We start from the raw sequence: 22,316 nt of genomic DNA on the forward strand, positions 1-22,316 counted from the left end.
TCAAATAAATTTCTGGGTGTGGGCTTTGATGAGGCCTGCTGGCTGTTAGGCCCCCAACTGAGTCCCCCTTATCTTGTCTGATGGCTGATCTGGCAGGGGACCCAGCACACGCAAAGGCCCAGAGATCAGAATTAGGGCAGGGACAGGCAGCTGCAGCTTTTGGTGTGCAGGGAATGGAAGGTTTAAGGACCCAGGGGTAGAGGATGAATTCAAAGGGGACCCAGAAGCTCAGGCCTGGACAGATAAACATCCACACCCGCACCCCACCTCTCACCCTTCTGCCCACCCATGGCCCACTCATCATCACCAATTCATGGGCTCTGGCTCCACAACCCACAGAATTTGAGCATGTGGCTTATGATTTTGTGCCTCAGTTTTTCCATCTGTAAGCAGTAGGGAAGTCCCTGCATCATGAGGCTGCTTTGAGGATTAAATGAGCTAATTCGTGTCCAACGCTCAGCTGAGGACTTGCTGAGCAATTAGAAATGTGACGATGATTAGTCACCATCTGTCCTCAGCCCACCCGCTGATATCTTCAACAGATACTCACAGAGCACCCTCACTGAGCCAAGACTGCGACAGTGAGCAAGGCAGACGCAACTCGCCCTCGTTTAGAGTCTAATGGGGGAGGAGGGCGTTACAGGGATGTACACAGGCAGGTTTATCCCTGGTCACGGCCATGTGCACGCAGCATGGGAGGGATGGGAGATAGAAGCCCAGCGGGTAGGGTATCAGGCTGCCCAACTGAGCCTCTTGGGGGAAGTGGGGTTTGGGCCTTAGAGCCCCTGGCTGCTGTTGTTGGGGGAGGCCTTGGGGATCTAGATGATGGAGCAGCCCTTGGTGAGGAGAAGCTGGGGAGGTGGCTTTGCCCTGCTCAGCCCTGGGCCCTGCAGAAAGGGAGGTAATGGGGCCGGAAGTGACCCCTCCAGCCACGTTGCCATGGCAGCCCTGGGGCCTAGAAAAGGGGTTTCCAGCCAGTGCCCCAGGCCTGGCTGGGCTGGGGGTCCTGTCTTTGAGCTGGAGCCCTGCCAGGGATCCAGACTGCCTCGGCCAGGCCGTCCCTGCCTCAGAGCATGTCCAGATGTGGCCTAATGGAAGCCACATGCCCGGCTCCCTGGGCTGGGAAGAAGGGGTCTGACGTCTGTTGTCACTCAAGGGGCTTTGTGAGGGCGGCTTTTCCCGTAGGGCTGGCACAGTGGAGGGCCACATGGAGGAACCCTCGGGCAGGGCAGCCCTCAGGAGGTCGGAGGTTCCCAGAGCAGCTGGGGGCAGCCCCTGACCTGCAGAAGGCCTCTCAGCACAGCCTGTGGCCCCAGGAATGCATGGCAGGAAAGGGGCCCCTTCCTCAGGGCCTCACACAAGCAGGTTCTGCAGGGCAGGAGTATCTGAATGCTGTGATGCTCTGGCTAACAGGAAAACCCTAAAACTCAAATGACTGCTGCTGTCCACTGCAGACACCCCTCAACACGGTGACTCTGTTAGGCACCGTGCTCAGCGCTCTGTGATTACTGAGCACAACAGCCCTCTTAGTTTACAGGAGTAGAGAGTGGGCTACAGGGAGCTCGGGCCACCGCCTGTGGACATAAGGGCAGAAAGTGATGGAAGCAGGCTTCTCTTCTGCCTTCTTCAGCTCTTCAATCTCTGACAGTGGTTTCTTTCTTTTTTTTTTTTTTTTTTTTTTTTTGAGTTTCACTCTTGTCGCCCAGGCTGGAGCGCAATGGCACAATCTTGGCTCACTGCAACCTCTGCCTCCCAGGTGGTGATTCTCCTGCCTCAGCCGCCCAAGTAGCTGGGATTGCGGGTGGCTGCCACCACGCCAGACTAATTTTGTATTTTTAGTAGATTTGGGGTTTCACCATGTTGGCCAGGCTGGTCTCGAACTCCTGACCTCTGGTGATCCACCCACCTCGGCCTCCCAAAGTGCTGGGATTACAGGCATGAGCCACCACGCCCAGCCCACCCTCTGACAGTAGCTTCTGAGTGCCCAGCATGTGCACAGGAGCCAGTAAGATGCTGAATGTACAGGGTTGAGCAAAACCCAGCAGAGACCCTGACCTTGGGGAGCTTGGGGCTTTGAGGAGGAGATAAAGACCCCAGCAGTCACAGAGGTGTGATGTTATAAGCAGTGATGTGAGCTGAGGAGTGAAGTGGTGAGCCTCACTCAGGGGATCTGACTCCTCCTAGGGGTCAGGGAAGGCTCCCTGGAGGGAGCCTTGAGCTTCCACTTGAGCTGCAATGTGGAGGATGAGGTGATAAGTGGGCAGTGGTGAGAAGCGGGTGCTCCAGGCAGGGGAAACAGCATGTGCAAAGGCCCTGTAGCCAGAGGGAATTGAACTTGATTGAAAGGAAGCTCTGACTGGTGTGAGAAGAGGCTGGGGAGGGGCAGGAGGGAGCCATATAGGGCAGAGGGTGGCATGATCTGATTTGTGTTTGAGGTGCTCCCCCCAGGTGCGGGGCTGTCCCCTCACACTGAGGGAGCTCTGGGCCTTTCCAATGTCCATGGGTCTGTGAGGCCCCCAGATTCCCCAGGCTGTGGCAGCATAGGGTCATCCGCCCAGATTAACCTGTTTGCTAGAGGACTCCTGAAGCCTCTCCTCTCCAGTGTTGGCCCACGGGGGTTTCAAACTTGCGTGGGGTCTTAGGAGCATCACCTCAGGTCCCCATGGAAGCTAGACCAGGCTTCTGGATCTGCAAGCCCCCAGCTGATGTGACAGAATCACCCCCTGCAGGAGTTCAAGGCTCCTAAAGTGAGCAGGAAGGGGTCAGCCTCGTGGGGGCTGTGGCCCCTGTTTAGCAGCAGAGCCCTTTGAGGACGGTTCTTAGGTAGGCTCAGTGGACCATTCCCCTTCTCACCACAGCTCATGGAGTCTTCAAATGGGGTGTCTGACTGTGCTGGGCTATGGAGGACCTGCTGGGAGCAGGCATGGATGGGCAAGAAGAAGCCTGGACCACCTACCAGCCTCTGCACAGCGTCGGGCCGGTCCCCATCTGAAGCCTGGGTGCCCTGGTCCTGGCTGCCTGCTCTGATGTGCCCGATGGAGTGTGTTGAACTCTGTGTCAGGTGGCTTGGAGGATATAGGGTCAGAAGTGCAGGCTCCAGGGCCTTCCAGGCCCACTGCTCACTGGTTGTGTGACCTGAGCCTCCAGCACCACCCTTGAGCCCCAGTTGCCTCACTGGCGAAACAGCATACATGGTTGTAAGCACTCGGTGCTGCTGGAAGGACTGACGGGAAGCTGCCTGACCAGCTCGGAGAGAGGCCTCCATGGAGTGAGGGTACAGCTGGTGTGGCCCCACCACCTCCACTGGCCCAGCATGGCCAGCGCCCCTGCCCAAATGGCCCACCCACCTCGCCTCTGTCCACAAGTTCACTTCTTTCTACAACACGTGCTTGTGAGATTAGAATTTGCTGCAGACACTTAGAAATGGGAAGATGTCACACAAAATTCAGCTTTCTGGCTGACATTTGTTGAAAAATTGGCAGAGGTGGCCATGCTAGGCTCCTAGGCCACAGGCCAGCCACCGGGGCAGCTGAGAAGAGACCGCCCTTCGCATTTCCTGCCAGGACACATGGGGGCCTACCGGGCTGAGGCAGGAACCCTCCTCAGGGCCCCCAGCTCTGAAGATGTGCACCTTCTGGACCCTTGACCACTACCGCAGCCCTACCAGGGGGCCCAGCACCTCCCACAACAGGAACCCCACGCCCACCCACCCGCCCCATCCCAGGAGCTGGGCCTGGGAAAAGGTGCACTCTCACAGCCTCCTGCCCACACCAAGGGCCTGGGCTGGCCGCCCTAGGCCTGGTGCCACAGTCCAGCATCCCCAGCCCCAGGCAGAGACCTGGGGCAATGGCCAGAGCCTGAGGCTGCCCATCCCGCACAAAGTGCCCTGAAGGAACCAGGACAGGGTCTTACCTTCAGGGCTACTTCTGGGGACAGAATGGACAGAGTTGGGGTCTGTGTCCTCCTCCACGTGGGAATGGGACAGAACTTGCGGCTTCCTGGGCACTTCCCGGGTGGGTGGGATCCAGGCTGCATCAGGCAGTGGTATGGACAGGATGGTGCTGGGGCTGGGTTTGACTGGATCCCTGGGAGAGCCAGGCATGGCCTGAGTCGGGACGAGAGCGGCCTTGCCCAGGCCCGGTGCAGGCGTCGCGCCCTCCGGCCCAGTGCTGCGGGACATGGCTTGGGCATCCGGGATGAGGTTCTCTTCGGGCCTTGCCCCAGCTTCTGCCCTTGCCCCAGCTTCTGCCCTCTCCTCCTGGATGGGAAGACTGGGTCCAGCTGGGGCTGTAGTGGGCAGCCCATCCAGCCCCCTGTGGCCACCTGCTGCCAGCTGCTCAGTGACAGCCATTTCCTCTCTCTCCTCCTCCTCTTCTTCCTCCTCACTGTCCTCGGTCACTCTCCTAGCTTTGGCCTGCACTGGGGCTGGAGGACCCAGGGCAGCAGCCACTGTGGGCCTGGGTAGGGCAGCTGGCCAGGGAGGTGCCTGGATGGTGGACAGTGGCTGACTCCCACCTCCCAGAGCAGCTGGGGGGCCCCCTGCGCCTGCCTGGACTGCACCCGCCTGGACCTCGCCCCCCAGGGCTGCTGCTGCTTCCACCTCGGCCACCTCCTGGTCATAGCTGTAGGGGTCTTCGTAGTGTCGCTCGGGGTCACCCTCCTCGGCATCTGAGAAGTTCCCGTGGCAACCGGGGAGCTGGTAGCAGATGAGCTCTCCACCGGCGTCGGGGCAGTGGCAGGCCCGGCAGGGCGGCAGGTGAACAGTGTGGCCAGCGGCGTACTTGCGGCCCACGTGGACGCAGCCCACCTGGCCGCACTGTGGGCAGCTATCAGCCACCACTACAGCCTCGATGCAGTTGGGCGGCAGCTCCGGGCACAGCATGAACTGGCAGCTGATCTTGCCGCCGCCTGGTGGGCAGGAGCACTCAGTGCTGCCGAAGTCCACAAAATAGGACTGACCGGCGGGCACACGGCCACGCACGAAGCCACCCTGTAGGCAGTCGTAGTACTGGTAGCCCTCACAGGCGCAGCCCTGCTGCACACACGTGGCGCAGCAGGCACCCGGCTCCAGTGCCTCCTCAATGCAGTTCTCCAGCGGCGGGCACTCCACGCCTGTGCAGTCCTGCCGAGGGGCAGCTGTGGCCACGCTGGGGCCCAGGGCCAGGGCCAGGCCCAGAGCAAGCCAGGCTCCTGCAGGCTCCCAAAGCAGCACCATGGTCCAGGCCAGCCCAGGACGGTCCCCTCTCCAGCAAGACCCTGGGGGAATCAGAAAGGAAGCCTGTCAGTACTGGGTGTGCATACCCCCAAGGGCTCTCTTCTCCCCTCTCATCTTGCATAAGCCACTCAAATGCCACCTTCTCACCAGTCCTCATGCCTCCTCCCTCCTCCACCCTGGCCCAAGTCCCCAGTGCCTGTAGCCTCACTTGTGACCCAGTGGCCGTACCTGCCTCTTATAGACAGCGTGCTCCCCAAAGTCACAAGTAAGAGCTTCTTCTCCAACTCCCAGCCTAAAGCCCAGCCCCACAGGGCAGTGATAGAGGGACAGTGGGGCTCGTCACCATAGCAGTGGTCCCCAGGCCTGCCCCATCTCCGAAGGAAGGCCTCCTCTGCGCCCGGCCCCTCTAGGAACCAGGGGTTTATCAGCCAGCAAGACAGGTTCCCAGCGTCCTCCCAGCACTGACACCCTCAGGGGTGGAGGGGCAGATAATAAACCCAAGAGCAAATCTGCAGAGAACTGAATGCCAGGCAGGCATGAGCCCCATGATGAAATAACTGAAGGGAATCAAAGAGACGGAAGGAGGACGTGGCAGTGTCAGGGGAGCCCATGTCAGTCCGGCGGAAGAGGACGCCTTCTCTGAGGAGGGCGTCAGGCAGGGAGTGGCAGGGCCAAGGGGCTGAGGACGGACCAGCAGCAGGAAGGTGAGGGACAGAGAGGGACCCCAGGGCTGAGCCACGCCAGCACACAGGTGGTAACTGCGGAGCAATGGGCTTCCGGCCTGCTGTGAGGGCCTCTGGGCGTGCCTGCAAGCGCTGGAGCCTGGACTCTCCAGTGCAAGGGACCCACCCAGCTGCCCACTGCGCTGAGACAGGGAAGCCAGCAGAGAGCAGGTGAGAGAGCCCAGGGCAGTGAGTGAAGAGAGGCAGGAGACGGTGGCACAGGGGATCTATTTTGTAGGACCCACAGGATTTGCTGATGGATAGGATGCAGTGGACAGAAGTCCAGGAGCGCCTGGAAGCGGGAGCTGTGTGACCGAGGCAGGGAAGGCTGCGGTGGAGGGCCATGGACGGGCGGGGAGATGGAAGCCCATGCTCAGACCAGGCTCAGGGCCGGGGGAGTACCAGGGAGCCTTTGGGGACTCCAGGGCTGACGTCCCTGCCCTCACACTGAGGTGCCACTTCAGGAGGCTGAAGGACTCCGTAAAGCCACTGACATTAGGAGTGGGCCCCTGGGAGAATCAGGGCCTTTAATCGCAGTCAGCAAAAGTCAGACTGCAAGGGAGAGGCCCTCAGGTCCACTCTCAACAGTTCTTTCTGTGTTTGTTTTTAGAGACAGGGTCTTACTCTGTTGTCCAGGCTAGAGCACAGTTATGTGATCATAGCTCATCGCAGCCTCAACCTCCCGAGCTCAAGCGATCTTCCCACCTCAGCCTTCTGAGTAGGTGGAACTACAGGTGCACACCACTACACTCAACTAATTTTTTTTAAACAGGGGTCTCACTGTGTTGCCCAGGTTGGTCTTGAACTCTTGACCTCAAGCGATCCTCCTGCCTCAGCCTCCTACAGTGCTAGGATTACAGGCGTGAGCCACCGTGCCAGCTGACAGTGTCTTTTAAGAAAGGAAGTCTTTGGCCAGGCGAGGTGGCTGACGCCTGTAATCCCAGCACTTTGGGAGGCCAAGACAGGCAGATCACTTGTGGTCAGGAGTTCGAGACCAGCCTGGACAACATGGTGAAACTCTGTCTCTATCAGAAATACAAAAATTAGCCAGGCATGGCGTGTGCCTATAATCCCAGCAACTCAGGAGGCTGAGGCAGGAGAACTGCTTGAACTCCGGAGGCAGAGGTTGGAGTGAGCCGAGATTGTGCCACTGCACCCCATCCTGGGCAACAGAGGGAGACCCCATCTCAAAACAAAAGGAAATCTTTGGCGAACTGAGATCCAAGCTCCCTGCCCTCCTGCCTTCAGGTGCATCACACACCTAGGCATGAACTTTGCGTCCTGAGAGGACAGTACTCTGGCCACAGGACACAGGGCTGTCCTAGAACTTCTTCCAGAAGAACTTCCTTCCCAGCCCACCCAGTCCACCAAGTCTGTCCCCTTGCTCTGCTAACCGGCACAGCCCCCAGGGTGACCTGGCCCCTTGGCCCTCGGGGCCCCCAGCATCACATTCTGTCCATGCTCAAGCAATCCCAAACCTCAGGCTTGCCCATCTCCCCACTCCAGGCCCAGGGCAATGATAAAGAACATCAGGCCCAAGCCTGACTCTGCATTCTCCATATTTGCTGCGCAACCCCAGGCACAGCCCTGGCCCTCTCTGAGCCCTAGTTCTGCATCCACCCAGTGAACGTGTTCCACCATACCTCAGGTCATGGTCGGGGGCCCACCCGCATTATCTGGCCCGTAAGTGCATTTTGTCGGGCTCACACAGTGGGTTTCTCATTTTAAATTGGTTACCAGCATGCATAAATTGAAAACGTTCACATAAAAATTCAGGTTTCCAACTCCTGTTTCAAGCCACAGAGCTCTGGCCACCCTGAGATGTCACGTGGGGTGTGAGCTCCCAGGTTCCCCATGTCGTGTGGGCCCCCCCAGATGTATGCAGCTCAGAGTATCCTGGTGCTGTCTGATGGTTGTATGTCCACTCAGGAGGGGAAAGGACCATCTGGGATGTGTCGAGAGGGAGTGGCCCACGTGGTGAGGGGAGCCAGGCCCCTTGGGGTGGCTCACCTGGGAGAATAGCAGACCTCCCTGTCCTCACATCTCCACAGCTGCTCCCAATGGGGCGTGTATGTGTGGGGCGGGAGGTGGGGGCATGGAGGAGATGGCAGATGTCAGCTCCAAGTGAAGAACGCTCCCTCCAGGGCAGGGACAGACCAGGCTGCTGGGAAGGAGTGAGCTCCCTATCGCCAGAGATAAGCAAGCAGGGCTGGGGACACTCGTACAAGAGAGAAGCAGGAGGGCACAGTCTCTACACTGCAGGGTCACAGAATCAAACATGCCTCTCCTGGGAGCTCCAACTGAGTTTTCCCACAACCCCGGCTTCTGCAGACAGCCCCCACCCCTCAGCAACCTGAAAAAAGAAGCCCCTGGAGATGGGGTGGGGAAGGAGGCCTGACCTCCCTGCGGGGGGCAGTCCCAGCAGTCAGAGCCTGGCCAGCAAACAAAGCCCCTGGGAGACTGGCTGCGGTGGCCAGCCAGGCAGTCACACTGCGCCAAGCCAGCCCTCCCAGGTGGGGACACAAAAAACAAGATACAAAGTAAAACCACTGCAGCCTCTCCCTTGCGCCCATCAGGAAGGCAAACACTAGGATAGTGGTGTTATTATCATTCTTATGCCACTGGCCGAAGTGTCACCTGGAGTAGCCTCTTTGCAAGGCAGTACCCACGTGAGAATTCAGCACGTGCACTCCATGACCCTGTGCTTCTGACGCCCAGTGTGCGACTCAGAGATGTCTGTACCAGGTCCATATGGCCCCTGGTGGTCAGCGGGCTGCCATCTGGGGGCAGGAAAGGTTGGCAGATGGAGGCCACCGGGCCAGTCACTGTCCAGGCTGGCCTCAGGCTGCAACCCTAGGAGGGGTGAAGGTTGGCAACTGCTGGCACTTTTAAAAGATGAATGCTTTACGTATCATGTGTGTAACATATATCACGGCATTAAAAAATAGGCAGGAGACAGGATCTTGCTCTGCTGCCCAGACTGGTCTCAAACTCCTAGCCTCAAGCAATCGCCCTGTCTCGGCCTCCCAAAGTGCTGGGATCACAAGCGTGAGCCTCTGTGCCTAGCCATTCCTCTGTATTTGGTGGCCCATTCTTCATAGGAAGAGCCAAAATGACAATGGACATTTAGGTGACAATAAGGACGTCAAGCCACCATGAAGTGGCACTCAGCACTTAGCATCTGGGAGTGCATCCAGCACTGTGAGGAAGGCTTTGCCACCGGGGTGGAGACACAAGAGCAGGCTCCAGATAGGACCAGCAGCGGGTGGGGCTATCACAGCTTTGGTCTTTGTTGATCAAATCCCTGCTGTGGGTGGGGGGACCAGGGTATTCTAAAGTGGCAGCAGGGTTCACACCTGGAGTTACATATTCAGGGCCATCACTGGAATGTGCACAGGGCAGTGTGGGGGCGGGGAGAAATTCAGCCAGGGTCTCCCCAGGGAGTGTCAGGTGACAGGGGACAGGTGACTCCGCACACAGTGTGAGCCCCCTGGAGACTTGCCCACTCCTCACAAGGCGCCTGGGGCAGGCAGGATGGGGAGGGAGGGCTCCGGCACATCAGGGTCAGAAGTGCCTCAGGATGTGGCTCAGGCCCCAGCTGCCTCTCTCACCTGGCCACAAGCTCCTCGCTCTGCTGTCCTGATAGGGCTGGGCCCCAACCTACCGCAAAAACAAACACACATCCTATAGTAAAGCGACACTGCCTCCTTTGATAAATTAACCTTCACATTCATCCACAGCAGGCCCCAGATGAAACCTCTCTGGGCTGGCCAGGACACTGGAAGGTCAAGGCCACCTGGGGGGACATCCCCAGTGCTGCCACTGTGGAAAGGGGGGGTCCCACCTTAGTGAGCACACAGGCCACAGGATATGACACTGGATCGGAAGGAAAGGTCTTCCCACCTCCAGCTCTGACCCTTCTGGCTCTGATGAGATCCAGCAAATACAGATCTGGGATGTGCACAGGCATCTCAGAGAAATGATGGAGAACTGTCTAGCATTTAAGGATGTCCTGTACAGTATTTGGGACACATCTGTCACTTATCTGAAATTCCAACTTAACTGGGCAACCTCCATTTGATCAGGCAACTACAGATAAGAACAAAGTCTCAGGTTGGCGCCAGTATGGCTTTAAAATTTTTTAAATATTTGCAGGGGATCTCTTTTAAAAAATAATAAGCAGCTATATCAAAACACTGGGACTTGCAAACTGGGACTGCTGGGGATGGCAGCAGGGAAATAAACACACAAGACACAGACAAGACAGTGACAAAGAAACCCATAATCAGTACCACCTGGCCCGCTGGCTGTGCCCACACGGCTGCCCCTGGGCCCGAGTCCGAGCAGAGAGCAGGCACAAACCAGCCACCCAGCCTGCTCACACACAGATGTGTTTGTGGGGCCCACGTGCTGCTTTTTAAATTAGTTGCCAATATTATTCATCGATAATTAGTTTAAAATGATAACATTTAATGTCAGGACACTTGACATTGAAGCTGTGGGGCCCAGCAACAGGGCTTCCCTGGGCTAATTTGGATCCACACTCCCTTCCCATTGGCATCGCTGGGCTTCCTGGGTCGTCTCTACCAGCCTGAACACTCCAAGGCCTGAGCGTCTCTTGTCCACACCAGGAGGAGAGAGGCCTGGATGAGGTGCGAGCTCCTGCCCCTCCAACCACCCCACCCCAGGGTCGCCTCCAGAATAGCTTTGTTTCCTGGGTTAGTACCTGCCTCTTCTATATGTGACAGACGCTGGGAGTTCTCACCCTCTTCCAAGGAGACCACCCCTAGCCACATGGTGTAGTCGGCCTCAGTAGGTCAGCTGCATCAGAATCCAACCCAACGCCCACAGTAATGAAAGACCCATAGTGCTCAGAGGGGTACGTGAGCTGCACACTGTCTTAGACGGGGCTCCCCAGAAGCAGAGTCCGAGGCAGGGACGCTTGAGGGCATGGTCTGTCGGGGGAGAGCTCTCAGGAGAAGGGCAAAGGAAAGCAGGCAGAGCCAGGGGGAGCTGGGCAAGGCTGCATCTCAGCTGGAGTCGTGACTCACGAGAAGCCATGCAGTGTGGGGGGCACCCCGGGCGCATCTCACTCAGAGGCATGTCAGTCACTGGCCAAAGACCATGGAGAGTGACCTCCCAGGCACTTCACGGGGAAGTGACACCTGCCAGCAAAGGGCAGGCAGCTGGAGAAGGCACAGGTGTCAGCCATCAGCAGCCAGCGCCTGTGGCCGCTGGGAGACATGTGCACCTCCAGGTGAGAGACCTGGGTGGGCACCCACAGTGGCCATGGAGTTTACTGAGCACAGACACACAGCCACACACCAGGCAGAGGCAGGGAAAACAGCCTGATCCTAGAAACTGTCCAAAAATCTACCCTTAATTTATAAGTGGGCCTGAGACCACCTGAGGCCCAGAAAGTAATTTTTTAAAAATAATATTTGCGCATCCAAGTTCACTACAGTGTTATTCATGATAGACTCGAGTCACACGGATCAACCCAAGTGACCATCAATGGATGGATAGATAAACAAAATATTCCATACAATGGAACATTATCAGCCTTGAAAGGAGGGGCATTCTGACCCATGCTGCAACACAGATGAACCCTGAGGACACTGTGCTAGGTGAATAAGCCAGACACCAAAGGACAAATCCTGTGTGATTCCACTTCTATGAGATATCTAGAGTCACCAAATTCAGAGACAGAAAGTAGAATGGTGGGTGCAGGGACTGGAGGTGGGAAGCAGGAGGAGTTCCTGCTTAATGGGGACACAGTTTCTGTTCAGGATAATGAAAAAGTTCTGGAAATAGATAGTGGTAATGGTTGCATAATGTGAATTTCCATAATGCCACTGAGCTGTGCACTTAAAAAGGTTAAAATGGTAAATTTCAGCCAGGCGCGGCCTGCAATCCCAGCACTTTGGGAGGCCAAGGCGGGTAGATCATGAGGTCAGGGGATAGAGGCCATCCTGGCCAACATGGTGAAACCCCATCTCTACTAAAAAAAAAATACAAAAATTAGCCAGGTGTGGTGGCATATACCTATAATCCCAGCTACTTGGGAGGCTGAGGCATGAGAATTGCTTGAACCCAGGAGGTGGAGGTTGCAGTGAGCCAAGATTGCTCCACTGCACTCCAGCCTGGGCGACACAGCAAGACTCCGTCACCAAAAAAAAAAAAAAGTAAACTTCATGTTATGTATATTTTACCAAAATAAAAGACAATAATCACACATGTGCACTGTAGAGCCAAACGTAAATAACCAAAGAACAGGGAGAAGAACGGGAAGAAGAACTGCACTGAAGATGGACAGGAAATAAGGGCTGCTCCTGACACCTCCCCGTAGCAGTATGCTTCCTGGCAGCCAAGGCCAAAAGGGAAATGAGAGGTGACCCGGTGCTCCTTCTCTGATAAGAGGAAGTCATCTAGTTCACTGGGAAAAATAAGCTTGTTCTTGGCACAAAGCATCAAGTAGGGATTTTAGCTGTTAATCAAGTTCGTGTCTAACTATCACTCTCTCAGTGCCAACACAATGCCAATCACTGGACTGAGAGTTTCCAGGGATATTTATTTTCCTTAACCATTTAACACCTACAAATGAGGAAACTGAGGCCCAGACAGAGTAAATGATCTGTCCAAGGCCACGTAAGTAGTAAAAGTAGTAAAAGGATTTGAACAGGTCTGTCTGGCCGAGAAAGTAGAGCTAGAGTCCTTTAGTTTGCAGCTATTCATCAAACAGATGCTACCAGCCAGCCCACTGCAGGTGCTGGGATATGGCAGTGAACAAGATGAAAGAAAATCCTACCCGCGTGCAGCCAATGTTCTGATGGGGGGAAGAGATAAGGGCGTTGCGACAGAGACAGACCGCATGCTCCTTTGGCAAGAATGGTCAGACGAGGAGGCCTAGGAGGCAACATTTCAGCCGACACCTACTTGGTGATATCATGCAAAAATGTGGTGGCCATGCAAAGATCTGGGGAATGGTATCCTAAGCAGCACTAACAGTGTGTGCAAAAGCCCTGAGGCAGGAACCAGGCTGACACACTGCAGCCGGAATGCAGGGAATGAGGAAGAGAGTGGTCGCTGGGAAGTGAGCAGCACAAAGAAAAATGATAGAGGTGGGGGAGGGGGACACACACGTCAAGGAAGAAGAGATGCCAAGGAGAGGGCGATCAGTCAGTCACTGAATCCGGGGCCCAGGACCTCAGCAAAACATCTGGTACATTTAGTGGATGTTGTCCCAACAGGGTGGCAGGGCCACCACTAGGTCACAGCACACTGGGAATTCAAGAACAAACTGTAGACACCCCTTTCAAGAAATCCGAGACCCTTCCTTCCTTCCTTCCTTCCTCTCTCCCTCCCTTCCTTTCTTTCTTTCTTTCTTTCTTTTTCTTTCCCTCTCTGGCGCAGGCTACAATCTACTTGGCTTGCTGCTGCCCGCGCCGCCGACTGCCTGGGACTGCCGGCGCGCGCCACCGCTGCCTGCCTTTTGTCCTTTGGATGCAGGCACGCGTTCGCCATCTTGGCCACGCTGGTCGCCAGCTCCTGACGCCGAGTGCTCTGCCCGCCTCAGCCTCCCGAGGTACTGGGACTACAGACGGAGTCTCGCTCACCCAGTGCTCGGTGTTGCCCGGGCTGGAGTGCGGTGGCGTGGTCTGGCCTCGCGGCAGCCTCTACCCCCCCGGCCGCTTGCCTTGGCCTGCCAGGGTGCTGGGATTGCAGCCCCTGCCCGGCCGCCGCCCCATCTGGAAGGTGGGGAGCGCCTCTGCCCGGCCGCCCCGTCTGGGAGGTGAGGAGCACCTCTGCCCGGCCGCCCCGTCTGGGAAGTGAGGAGCGCCTCTGCCCAGCCGCCCCGTCTGGGAAGTGAGGAGCGCCTCTGCCCGGCCACCCACCGTCTGGGAAGTGAGGAGCGCCTCTGCCCGGCCACCCACCGTCTGGGAAGTGAGGAGCGCCTCTGTCCGGCCACCCACCGTCTGGGAAGTGAGGAGCGCCTCTGCCCAGCCGCCCCGTCTGGGAAGTGAGGAGCGCCTCTGCCCGGCCACCCACCGTCTGGGAAGTGAGGAGCGCCTCTGCCCGGCCACCCACCATCTGGGAAGTGAGGAGCGCCTCTGCCCGGCCGCCCCATCCGGGAAGAAGTGAGGAGCGCCTCTGCCCGGCCGCCCCGTCTGGGAAGTGAGGAGCACCTCTGCCCGGCCGCCCCGTCCGGGAAGAAATGAGGAGCGCCTCTGCCCGGGCGCCCCGTCCGGGAAGAAGTGAGGAGCGCCTCTGCCCGGCCGCCCCGTCCGGGAAGAAGTGAGGAGCGCCTCGGCCCGGCCGCCCCGTCTGGGAAGTGAGGAGCGCCTCTGCCCGGCCGCCCCGTCCGGGAAGAAATGAGGAGCGCCTCTGCCCGGGCGCCCCATCCGGGAAGAAGTGAGGAGTGCCTCTGCCCGGCCGCCCCATCCGGGAAGAAGTGAGGAGCGCCTCTGCCCGGCCACCCATCGTCTGGGAAGTGAGGAGCGCCTCTGCCCGGCCACCCACCGTCTGGGAAGTGAGGAGCGCCTCTGCCCGGGTGCCCCGTCTGGGAAGTGAGGAGTGCCTCTGCCCGGCCACCCATCGTCTGGGAGGTGAGGAGCGCCTCTGCCCGGCCGCCCATCGTCTGGGAAGTGAGGAGCGCCTCTGCCCGGCCACCCATCGTCTGGGAAGTGGGGAGCGCCTCTGCCCGACCACCCATCGTTTGGGAAGTGAGGAGCGCCTCTGCCCGGCCACCTATCGTCTGGGAAGAAGTGAGGAGCGTCTCTGCCTGGCCGCCCCGTCTGGGAAGTGAGGAGCCCCTCTGCCCGGCCGCCCCGTGTCTGGGTAGAAGTGAGGAGCTCCTCTGCCTGGCCGCTCCGTCTGGGAAGTCTACCACGGAGGCCAGAAGCAATGTGGGGGCTGGACGTGGTGGCTCACGCCTGTGGTCCCGGCACTCTGGGGGGCGAGGCGGGTTGATCTCTTCGGGCTAGGAGTTCGAGACCAGTCTGGCCAACTTGGCGAAACATGAAGAATACAACAGACAAACCAACCAACCAACTCAATGACAACAAAACAGGTCTACCCTGGAGTCATACTCTAATTTTTTCTATTTTCCTCCCTTTCTGATCCTTTATCCCACTTTCTTTTTCTTCCTCTTCCTTCTCCCTCTTCTTTGTCAAATAGAGGATTGAGTTATTATCACTGATCCATATAAAGTCCCTCTCTCATTTATTTTAACTCCCACCCCCATTTCTATTCCCCGACTTCCCATGTGCAACCTTCCTGATATGTTTGATACGCATCTTTTTGTTTGTATGTATTTTTAGAAAATGTTTATTGTTTTTGTATGCAAAAAAAAATTAATAAAAAAAAAATAAATAAATAAATAAAAAAGAAATCTGAGACAGATTCCAGTCATAAAGTACAAAACCTGGTAAAATCTAAGCTATATCATTTAGGGACTGCAAATGTAGGAACCAGAACTAGAAAGTCAAGCAGCAGTTGTCACCATCAAAGTCTAGTGGCCAGTAAGGGAAATTGGAGGACCTATGGGGGCAGGCAGTGTCCTCTTGCTTTGCCCAGGTGGTGGTTATCCAAGAATTTCCTCTACCACCCTACACCGACTTTTAGGTACTCTTTTGTATGTTTGTTTTTTTTTTCCCTTCAAAGAGACTTTGTATCTAGCTACTTGGGAGGCTGAGGCAGGAGGATTACTGGAACCCAGGAGTTGGAGGCTGCATTGAGCTATAATCACACCACTGCACTCCAGCCTGGGTGACAGCGCAAAACCCCATATCTAAAAGACAGAGAAAGAGAGACTTTTTAAAGAAAATAAAAAAGAACCATTGCAGCAATCCAGAAAAAGGAAACAAAAGCCAGAGAAGGTGTTGGCAGGAGAAACAGAAAGAAGGGGAGTGATTTGAAACTCACAAATTATTAGAGCAAAGTAATCAAGTTGGCTTCAATCTTGAAAACTACAGTTGCCTTCATTTCCTCATGGGCAAATGTCTTAATAATAGCATGATGTGCAAAAGACCAGAAGCTTGGCTGCGAGGAAAGGACCACCAGGCCAGGAGGATAAGGAGAGGTCTGTGGTCCTTTCTGTTGAGCAGGTGAGGCTGATGACACTGGTTGGTGGTGTGAGACCCCAAGGAGGAGCGGGGAGACAGCAGGTCCAGGGCAAGCCCTACACGTGAAGTACAGACCAAGCTGTGGGCTGCAGGTGGGGCTTAGGGTAGCAGGTGCCCCATGCTCCTCACATGCTCACTGGTCACTGGGCCTTCCTTCAACAGGGTGAGCTCATGAGAACCCTGGGAAAAATAATCTTTTAAGTGGAACAGCCAGGGTTGTCTCCCCTCCCTTCCCTCTGCTCCCTAAAAAAAAAAAAAAAAAAAAAAAAAAAGAAATGAATAAAAAGCTCCTTAAATTTTAGGTAAAGCTGACCCTACATACACAATCACTAATCTCATTACCAACATAAGCAGGTGAAAAATTACAAAGATTAATGTCCGTGACTTTTAATCAACCTTTGAGAAAAGAAAATGTTGCTTTTGGCATTGAAAGGAGCTGGTATTTTCCTTCCCCACAAGTTGCTCCTCTGCAAAGAGGAAACACTCCCAGGGTGGGAGCGATGAGAAATGAGGCTGCCCACGGCCAAGGCTGAGATCACCGCCCTCCCCACCTGGCGCTCCACACACCCTCCACCCGACCCTAGAAGGAGGCACACCCATGCCCCCCCCTGGGGTGGGAGGAGTCCTAAGATCCCCAGGCATCCTCCACATGGTCTGCCCCTGGACCGAGATCCTGCCTCCAGGGACTGCTCATCACCTCTCATCCCTGCTCCAAACCCTGAATGGTTCTCCATCAGCTCTGGCCCCCTGGAGAATGTGAAAAAAGCTATGGATAATACACACCCAGCTCCACCAAAAAAAGCACATAATGAACCAAGCTCTGCAGCAACGCTGGGTGATTTCTGACCACCTGGCACATATTCAGCCTCTTTCCAAGAACAGCCCCTAGATTTCATTCTGTGGTCCCATCACCCCACTGGAGCTCCAATCAGCACTTCCCATTCCCCTCGCAACAGTGCCTGACTCAGAGATGGACACCAGGACAATTAGAGCCTATAAGACCCGCCTCAGGTGAAACACTGGGCAAACAGCTTCTCTCTTTCCTACTGTATTAGACTAAGATGATTTAACATCAAGGGTACCTGAAGCCATCTTGTCATCAAGTGGAGACCATCAGAGGCTGGCACCTGCTCATAAAACACATAAAAGCCAAGAAATCCAAGAAAGAGAAACAGGGTCATAGTGATAGCTGCCCAGCACCTGGATCCAGCCGTGCCTGAAGCTAACTGAAAAGCTGAACTTCACAATGACATGAACCCCTTTTGATTAACCTAACTTGGACCAGGTTTTCTGTCCCTTGCAACCAAGAGCCTTAACAGATATATGGGCACATACCTAAGACTGCTGTGTGAGGGAGTTTCATAGACTCCCTGGAGTCCACTCACAGACCCCTGGCTGAAGTCCTGTGGCCCAAGGATAAAGAAAAAACTCCTAACGGAGACATTCAAAGCCCTTCACCATCTAACTCCACCTAGCTTTCCTAACCCATCCCCCTCTGTTGTCCTCCACACACCCAACTCCTGCTAAACTGGAAAACCCTCTCTGGTTCCCAACCCCTTATCTTTCTCTTATCATTAGCTCAACCTGTGATGCCCTCTCTCCTGAAACTCTCCTAGAACCCTGAACACCCAAATCCCACCCCATGCTTTAAAGCCAAGCCCCGAGGGTAGGTTAAGTAGGTAGATGGATGAATGGCTAGGTAGATAGGTGGGAGGGTGGGGTGGATGGGTGGATGGATGGATGGATGGATGGATGGATGGATGGATGGATGGACGAGTGAATGGATGGGTGGCTAAAAAAGTGGGTGGGTGGATGGGTGGGTGAGTGAATGGATGGGTGGGTGGGTGGATAGATGGGTGTGTGGGTATATGGATGGGTGGGTGAGTGGAGAGGGGTAGATTAATTAATCCGTATGGCCCGAGCACAGGGCTGGAACAGAGGATGGGACCAGTTATGAATGTGAGTATCACAAACATTATCCCAGAAGGGCCTTCAGAAACAGAAAAGGCTTCCCTGAAGTCACCTGGCTAGTCACTGGCTAAGTGACTTAAACAACCAAGGTACGTGTCCACCTTTCATACAGAAGCACTTTCACTCCTGCGTCCGCCTTTTAGTCTCACAAAGGGCTGAGATCCTAGACTTGGGTGGCGGGGTGGGGGGAGTGGTGCCAGCAAGAGACAGGCAGAAAGAGACACAGAGAGACAAAGAGACACAGAGACTGACACAGACAAGGAAAGAGATCCATCAGGGAGACAGAAAGAGAGCAAGACAGAGAGATGGAGAGAAGCACAGACTGAAAGCCAAGCAGACAGCCAGAGACAGACAGCCAATGGAGACAGGCAGGCGGGGCTGGCCTATGGCAGACCCAGGCTCCCTTGGCCACCACAGCATCTAGAAGGAGGCAGCAGCCAGGGAAGCGGGCAGCCCAGTCTCTCTGCGACTCCCTCAGGCCTTTGCTGTGCCCAATTTATTTGCACGGCCCTGAAATTTAGGAATTTCTCAGGGCTGCCAGTGAGGCGGCCGGTGTACAACCAACAGCGGGGTCTGGCCCAGTCTGTGGTATAACCATTGGGCTCAAGAGCCTTGGAGGCCCCCAAGGCAGTCAGCCTCTGCTGCCAAAGCCAAGAGAGACAGCCAGCAGGACCAAGCTCTGGACTCCCAGAGATCAGAGCTCAAATTTGAACCTAGCCCTGCCACTAGGCTGCTGGGCACCTCGGAGCATGTGACCCTCTGAGCAGCAATGCTTTCATCTACACAATGGGTCTAATCACAGCAGCCTTTTTCCTCTGGGGAAACCCCCTCACAATTCAGGCTACGTGGACTGCTGGATGGCCAATGAGAGGTCTCCCTGCCCCATCCACAGTGACAGGTCAGAGCAGTCACACAACCCAGTCACATGGCCCAGGCTGATGCTCCTGGGAGGGGGCTGCCTTGCTCCAGAGCTTCTGAGCTCAAGGATGAGCCTAGAGCTGCTGGGACACCTGATCACCACACGGCAGAGCCTGCCTGGGAGTATGGAACACGGAGAACAGCAGAGCGAGAGACGGAGACCCGGTCCTGATGGCATCTGCAGAGGCCCTGGATACAGCCATGCCTGAAGCTACACCCTGTACTTTTTTAGTTCCATGACTTTTTTGCTGAAATTGTACTTTCTATCACCTGTAACCAAAATTATCCTGACATTTGTGAAAACAAAGAAAGAAGAACCATCTTCTTGTATTCATGGCTGACTTAACCCCAAAATGTCTGAGTTGCTGGGGTTATGAAACTGTGTCCCTGCAGTAGACTAGACCCCTCCTAGGGCAGCAGGTTGCCTCGCTCAGTCCCCAGGCTCAGGGAATGGCTCCAGACATGCACCTGGGGCCACATCAATGCATGACCCCCTGACCCTCCCCAGCCACAGCTGACTGGCCCAGGGCAGACGTTCTTCCCAGGCTGGGCTGGTCACATCTCCTCCCTGAGCTCTTGAAGTGGAAATAAAAGAAAGCGCAGCCCACCTGCAGGGGAAGAAACAGCAAGTTCTGAAGGTGGGCACATTTCCTGCCATGTGGCGGGCATCATTTCGAGAGAATCAACCAGGCTCACAGAGAAAGGCAGAGACAAAAGAAAGATGGGGCGTGAGGGAGTCCTGGTGGCCGCAACTTGACCCAGGGCTGACGGATCACTAGTCCTTCCATGAGGATGTAGTGGGGCCCCTACGTCTCCTGAGTAGCCTCAGACACAGAGAAGCCTGTGCAAAGGGGCCCCTGCTTCCAGCAATGGGCAGGCCAACTTCCGAAGTCATTGTGGGGGACCAAGCCCAGGTCACAGGTGGGCTACAGTATCATGTGCTGATGCCCAACCAGACCCTGGGAACCCCAACGTCTAGGGCCAAGGAGGGGTCACTCCTCCCATCCCATGCACAGGAAGCCATGGCCTCCCCACCACACCCTGCCTTGGGGTCACAGGGTGACCATTCAGGGACCGGCAGCTGGTGTTACAGTGTTTCCATCCTTGGCAGTTCATTAAACCAGTCTTACAGGCTGAACATCTGTGTCCTCCCCACATTCCTATGTGAAAGCCCTGACCCCAGTGGGATGGTATCAGGGGGTGGGGCCCCCCATTAGGAGGTTTAGATGAGGTCACATGGGTGGAGCCCCCATGTGTAGATTAGTGTCCTTACAGAAAGAAAGACCAGAGCTCACTCGCTCTCCCTCCCTCCCTCCCTCCCTCCCTCCCTCTCTTCCCTTCTCTCTCTCTCTCCCTCCACTGCTCCCCGCCCCCTACCTTGTGAGGACACAGCAAGAAGGCAGCCATGTGCATGCCGGGAAGAAAACTCTCACCAGGAACGAAATCTAGGGCTTAGACTTCCGGCCTCCACAACTGAGAAATAAATGTCCATCTTCAATCTCCTCCCCGACTCATCTGTGACATTTGTTATAGCAGCCGGAACCCACCAGGACAGTCTTAGGGCATGGAGCTGGGGGCACAGAGGACATGGCCACTCCCTGAGAGCCAGACACTTGGTCTCAGAGAAGACATTTCTGCTAGAGGGCTGGGGCCTCCTCCATCAACCCCAGCCTAGCACGAAACACGCCAAGGCGGCCCCAGGAGATGTGAGGTATGTGACGCCCCCACCACAGGGGCCTTTCCAGGCAGGGATAGAGATGACTGTGCAGGGACAGCTGATTTCAGGGACAAGCACCAACGCTCGGTGAGGAAACGTCCCCGCGAATCCCTCTGAACCAATCTGGCTATTGAAGACCGTCTCTGGGCAGCACGGGTGTGCCTCCCACACCTCTCAGACGCTTGCCAATCATTCTTTTTAAAAACCAGGGCACTGGGCACAGTGGCTTACGCCTGTAATCCCAGCACTTTGGAAGGCCGAGGCAGGCGGATCACGAGATCAGGAGATTGAGACCATCCTGGCTAACACGGTGAAACTCCGTCTCTACTAAAAACACAAAAAAATTAGCCAGGCATGGTGCCGGGCACCTGTAGTCCCAGCTACTCAGGAGGCTGAGGCAGGAGAATGGCGTGAACCCGGGAGGCGGAGCTTGCAGTGAGCCGAGATGGCGCCACTGCACTCCAGCCTGGGCGACAGAGCGAGACTCCATCTAAAAAATAAATAAATAAAAATAAAAATAAATAAATAAAAACCAGGCAACACTAGCTCAGGCTCAAGGCTATGGTAGGGAATACAAGGTGGCTAGGATGCTAAGCCCTGTATTTTTAGTGCTATATTTATTTTTATGGGTATTGCTGGTTTAGGGCAAGTGATCCTGATTTCTATCTACAGTTGTGATCAAAGGTTTCCTTTAAAAGTAAGTATAAGCAGCCAGGCGCAATGGTTCACGCCTGTAATCCCAGCAGTTTGGGAGACCAAGACGGGTGGATCACCTGAGGTCAAGAGTTTGGGACCAGCCTGGCCAACATGGTGAAACCCCGTCTCTACTGAAAATACAAAAGTAACCCGGTGTGGTGGCGCACACCTGTAGTCCCAGCTACTTGGGAGGCTGAGGCAGGAAAATCACTGGAACCTGGAAGGCAGAGGTTGCAGTGAGCTGGAATTGCACCACTGCACTCCAGCCTGGGTGACAGAGTGAGATTCAGTATTAAAAAAAAAAAAAAAAAAGTAAGTATAAGCAAAACAGGGAAGGGATTTTTTTTAAAACAACATTAAGTTATTAAGTATGATGTCAAGGAGAGGAGGTAGGAGGATGCAGCCGAAAACACGGTGGTGAAGCTCAACCCCACTCTGTCAGAAACGAAGCTGACACCCTCTGGCTTATTCCCCAAGAAAGTACACAGGTCCCCATATAAGCCCTCTGCCTCTACCAGCCCCATAATCAGACAACAGCCATTAGGGCCCCTGGGACGCCCATGGGCCAAAGCGGTGAAATTAATTTGTTTCCACAGCCTTGCAAGGGAATAGAGATGAGGGAGGACACTGAGGTGCTCAGCCAACACCAAAAACCATGAGGACAGTGAGTGTCTCTGCTCCAAGGACTAGGGAAGTTATCTAAGAAACCACAGTGATGAGCAGGATCTTCAGAGACAGACAAGAGACAGAGAGAAGGTGTGTGTGGGCACGCACATGCATGCTTGTCAATGTTTTTTGACGATGTGTTTTCATTTTGAGGAGACTCTAAGAAGAACAGAACTTTCTGGATCACCTAAAAGCTCAACTGGGGATCAAGGTCGGGGCTGGGAATTCAGGGCCAGGATGGGGGTCCCAAACTAAGGAGGGAAGAACTCTGGGAGGCTTATCAAGCA

The 22,316-nt window shown here is 55.5% G+C and overlaps 1 protein-coding gene across 2 annotated transcripts in view; it reads right to left on the reverse strand.

Moving 5' to 3' along the window:
- Positions 1–22,316, reverse strand: part of FBLN2 (fibulin 2) — a 93,051-nt gene that overhangs the window by 62,110 nt on the left and 8,625 nt on the right. For both annotated transcript variants that reach the window (XM_055259925.2, XM_055259923.2), the window contains exon 2: positions 3,913–5,256. In XM_055259925.2, coding sequence (XP_055115900.2) covers positions 3,913–5,215 — 1,303 coding nt within the window. In that variant the 5' untranslated portion in view covers positions 5,216–5,256. The remainder of the gene's footprint in view (positions 1–3,912; positions 5,257–22,316) is intronic.

This window comes from Symphalangus syndactylus, chromosome 21 (assembly GCF_028878055.3).
Source record: "Symphalangus syndactylus isolate Jambi chromosome 21, NHGRI_mSymSyn1-v2.1_pri, whole genome shotgun sequence".
Lineage (NCBI taxonomy): Eukaryota > Metazoa > Chordata > Mammalia > Primates > Hylobatidae > Symphalangus > Symphalangus syndactylus.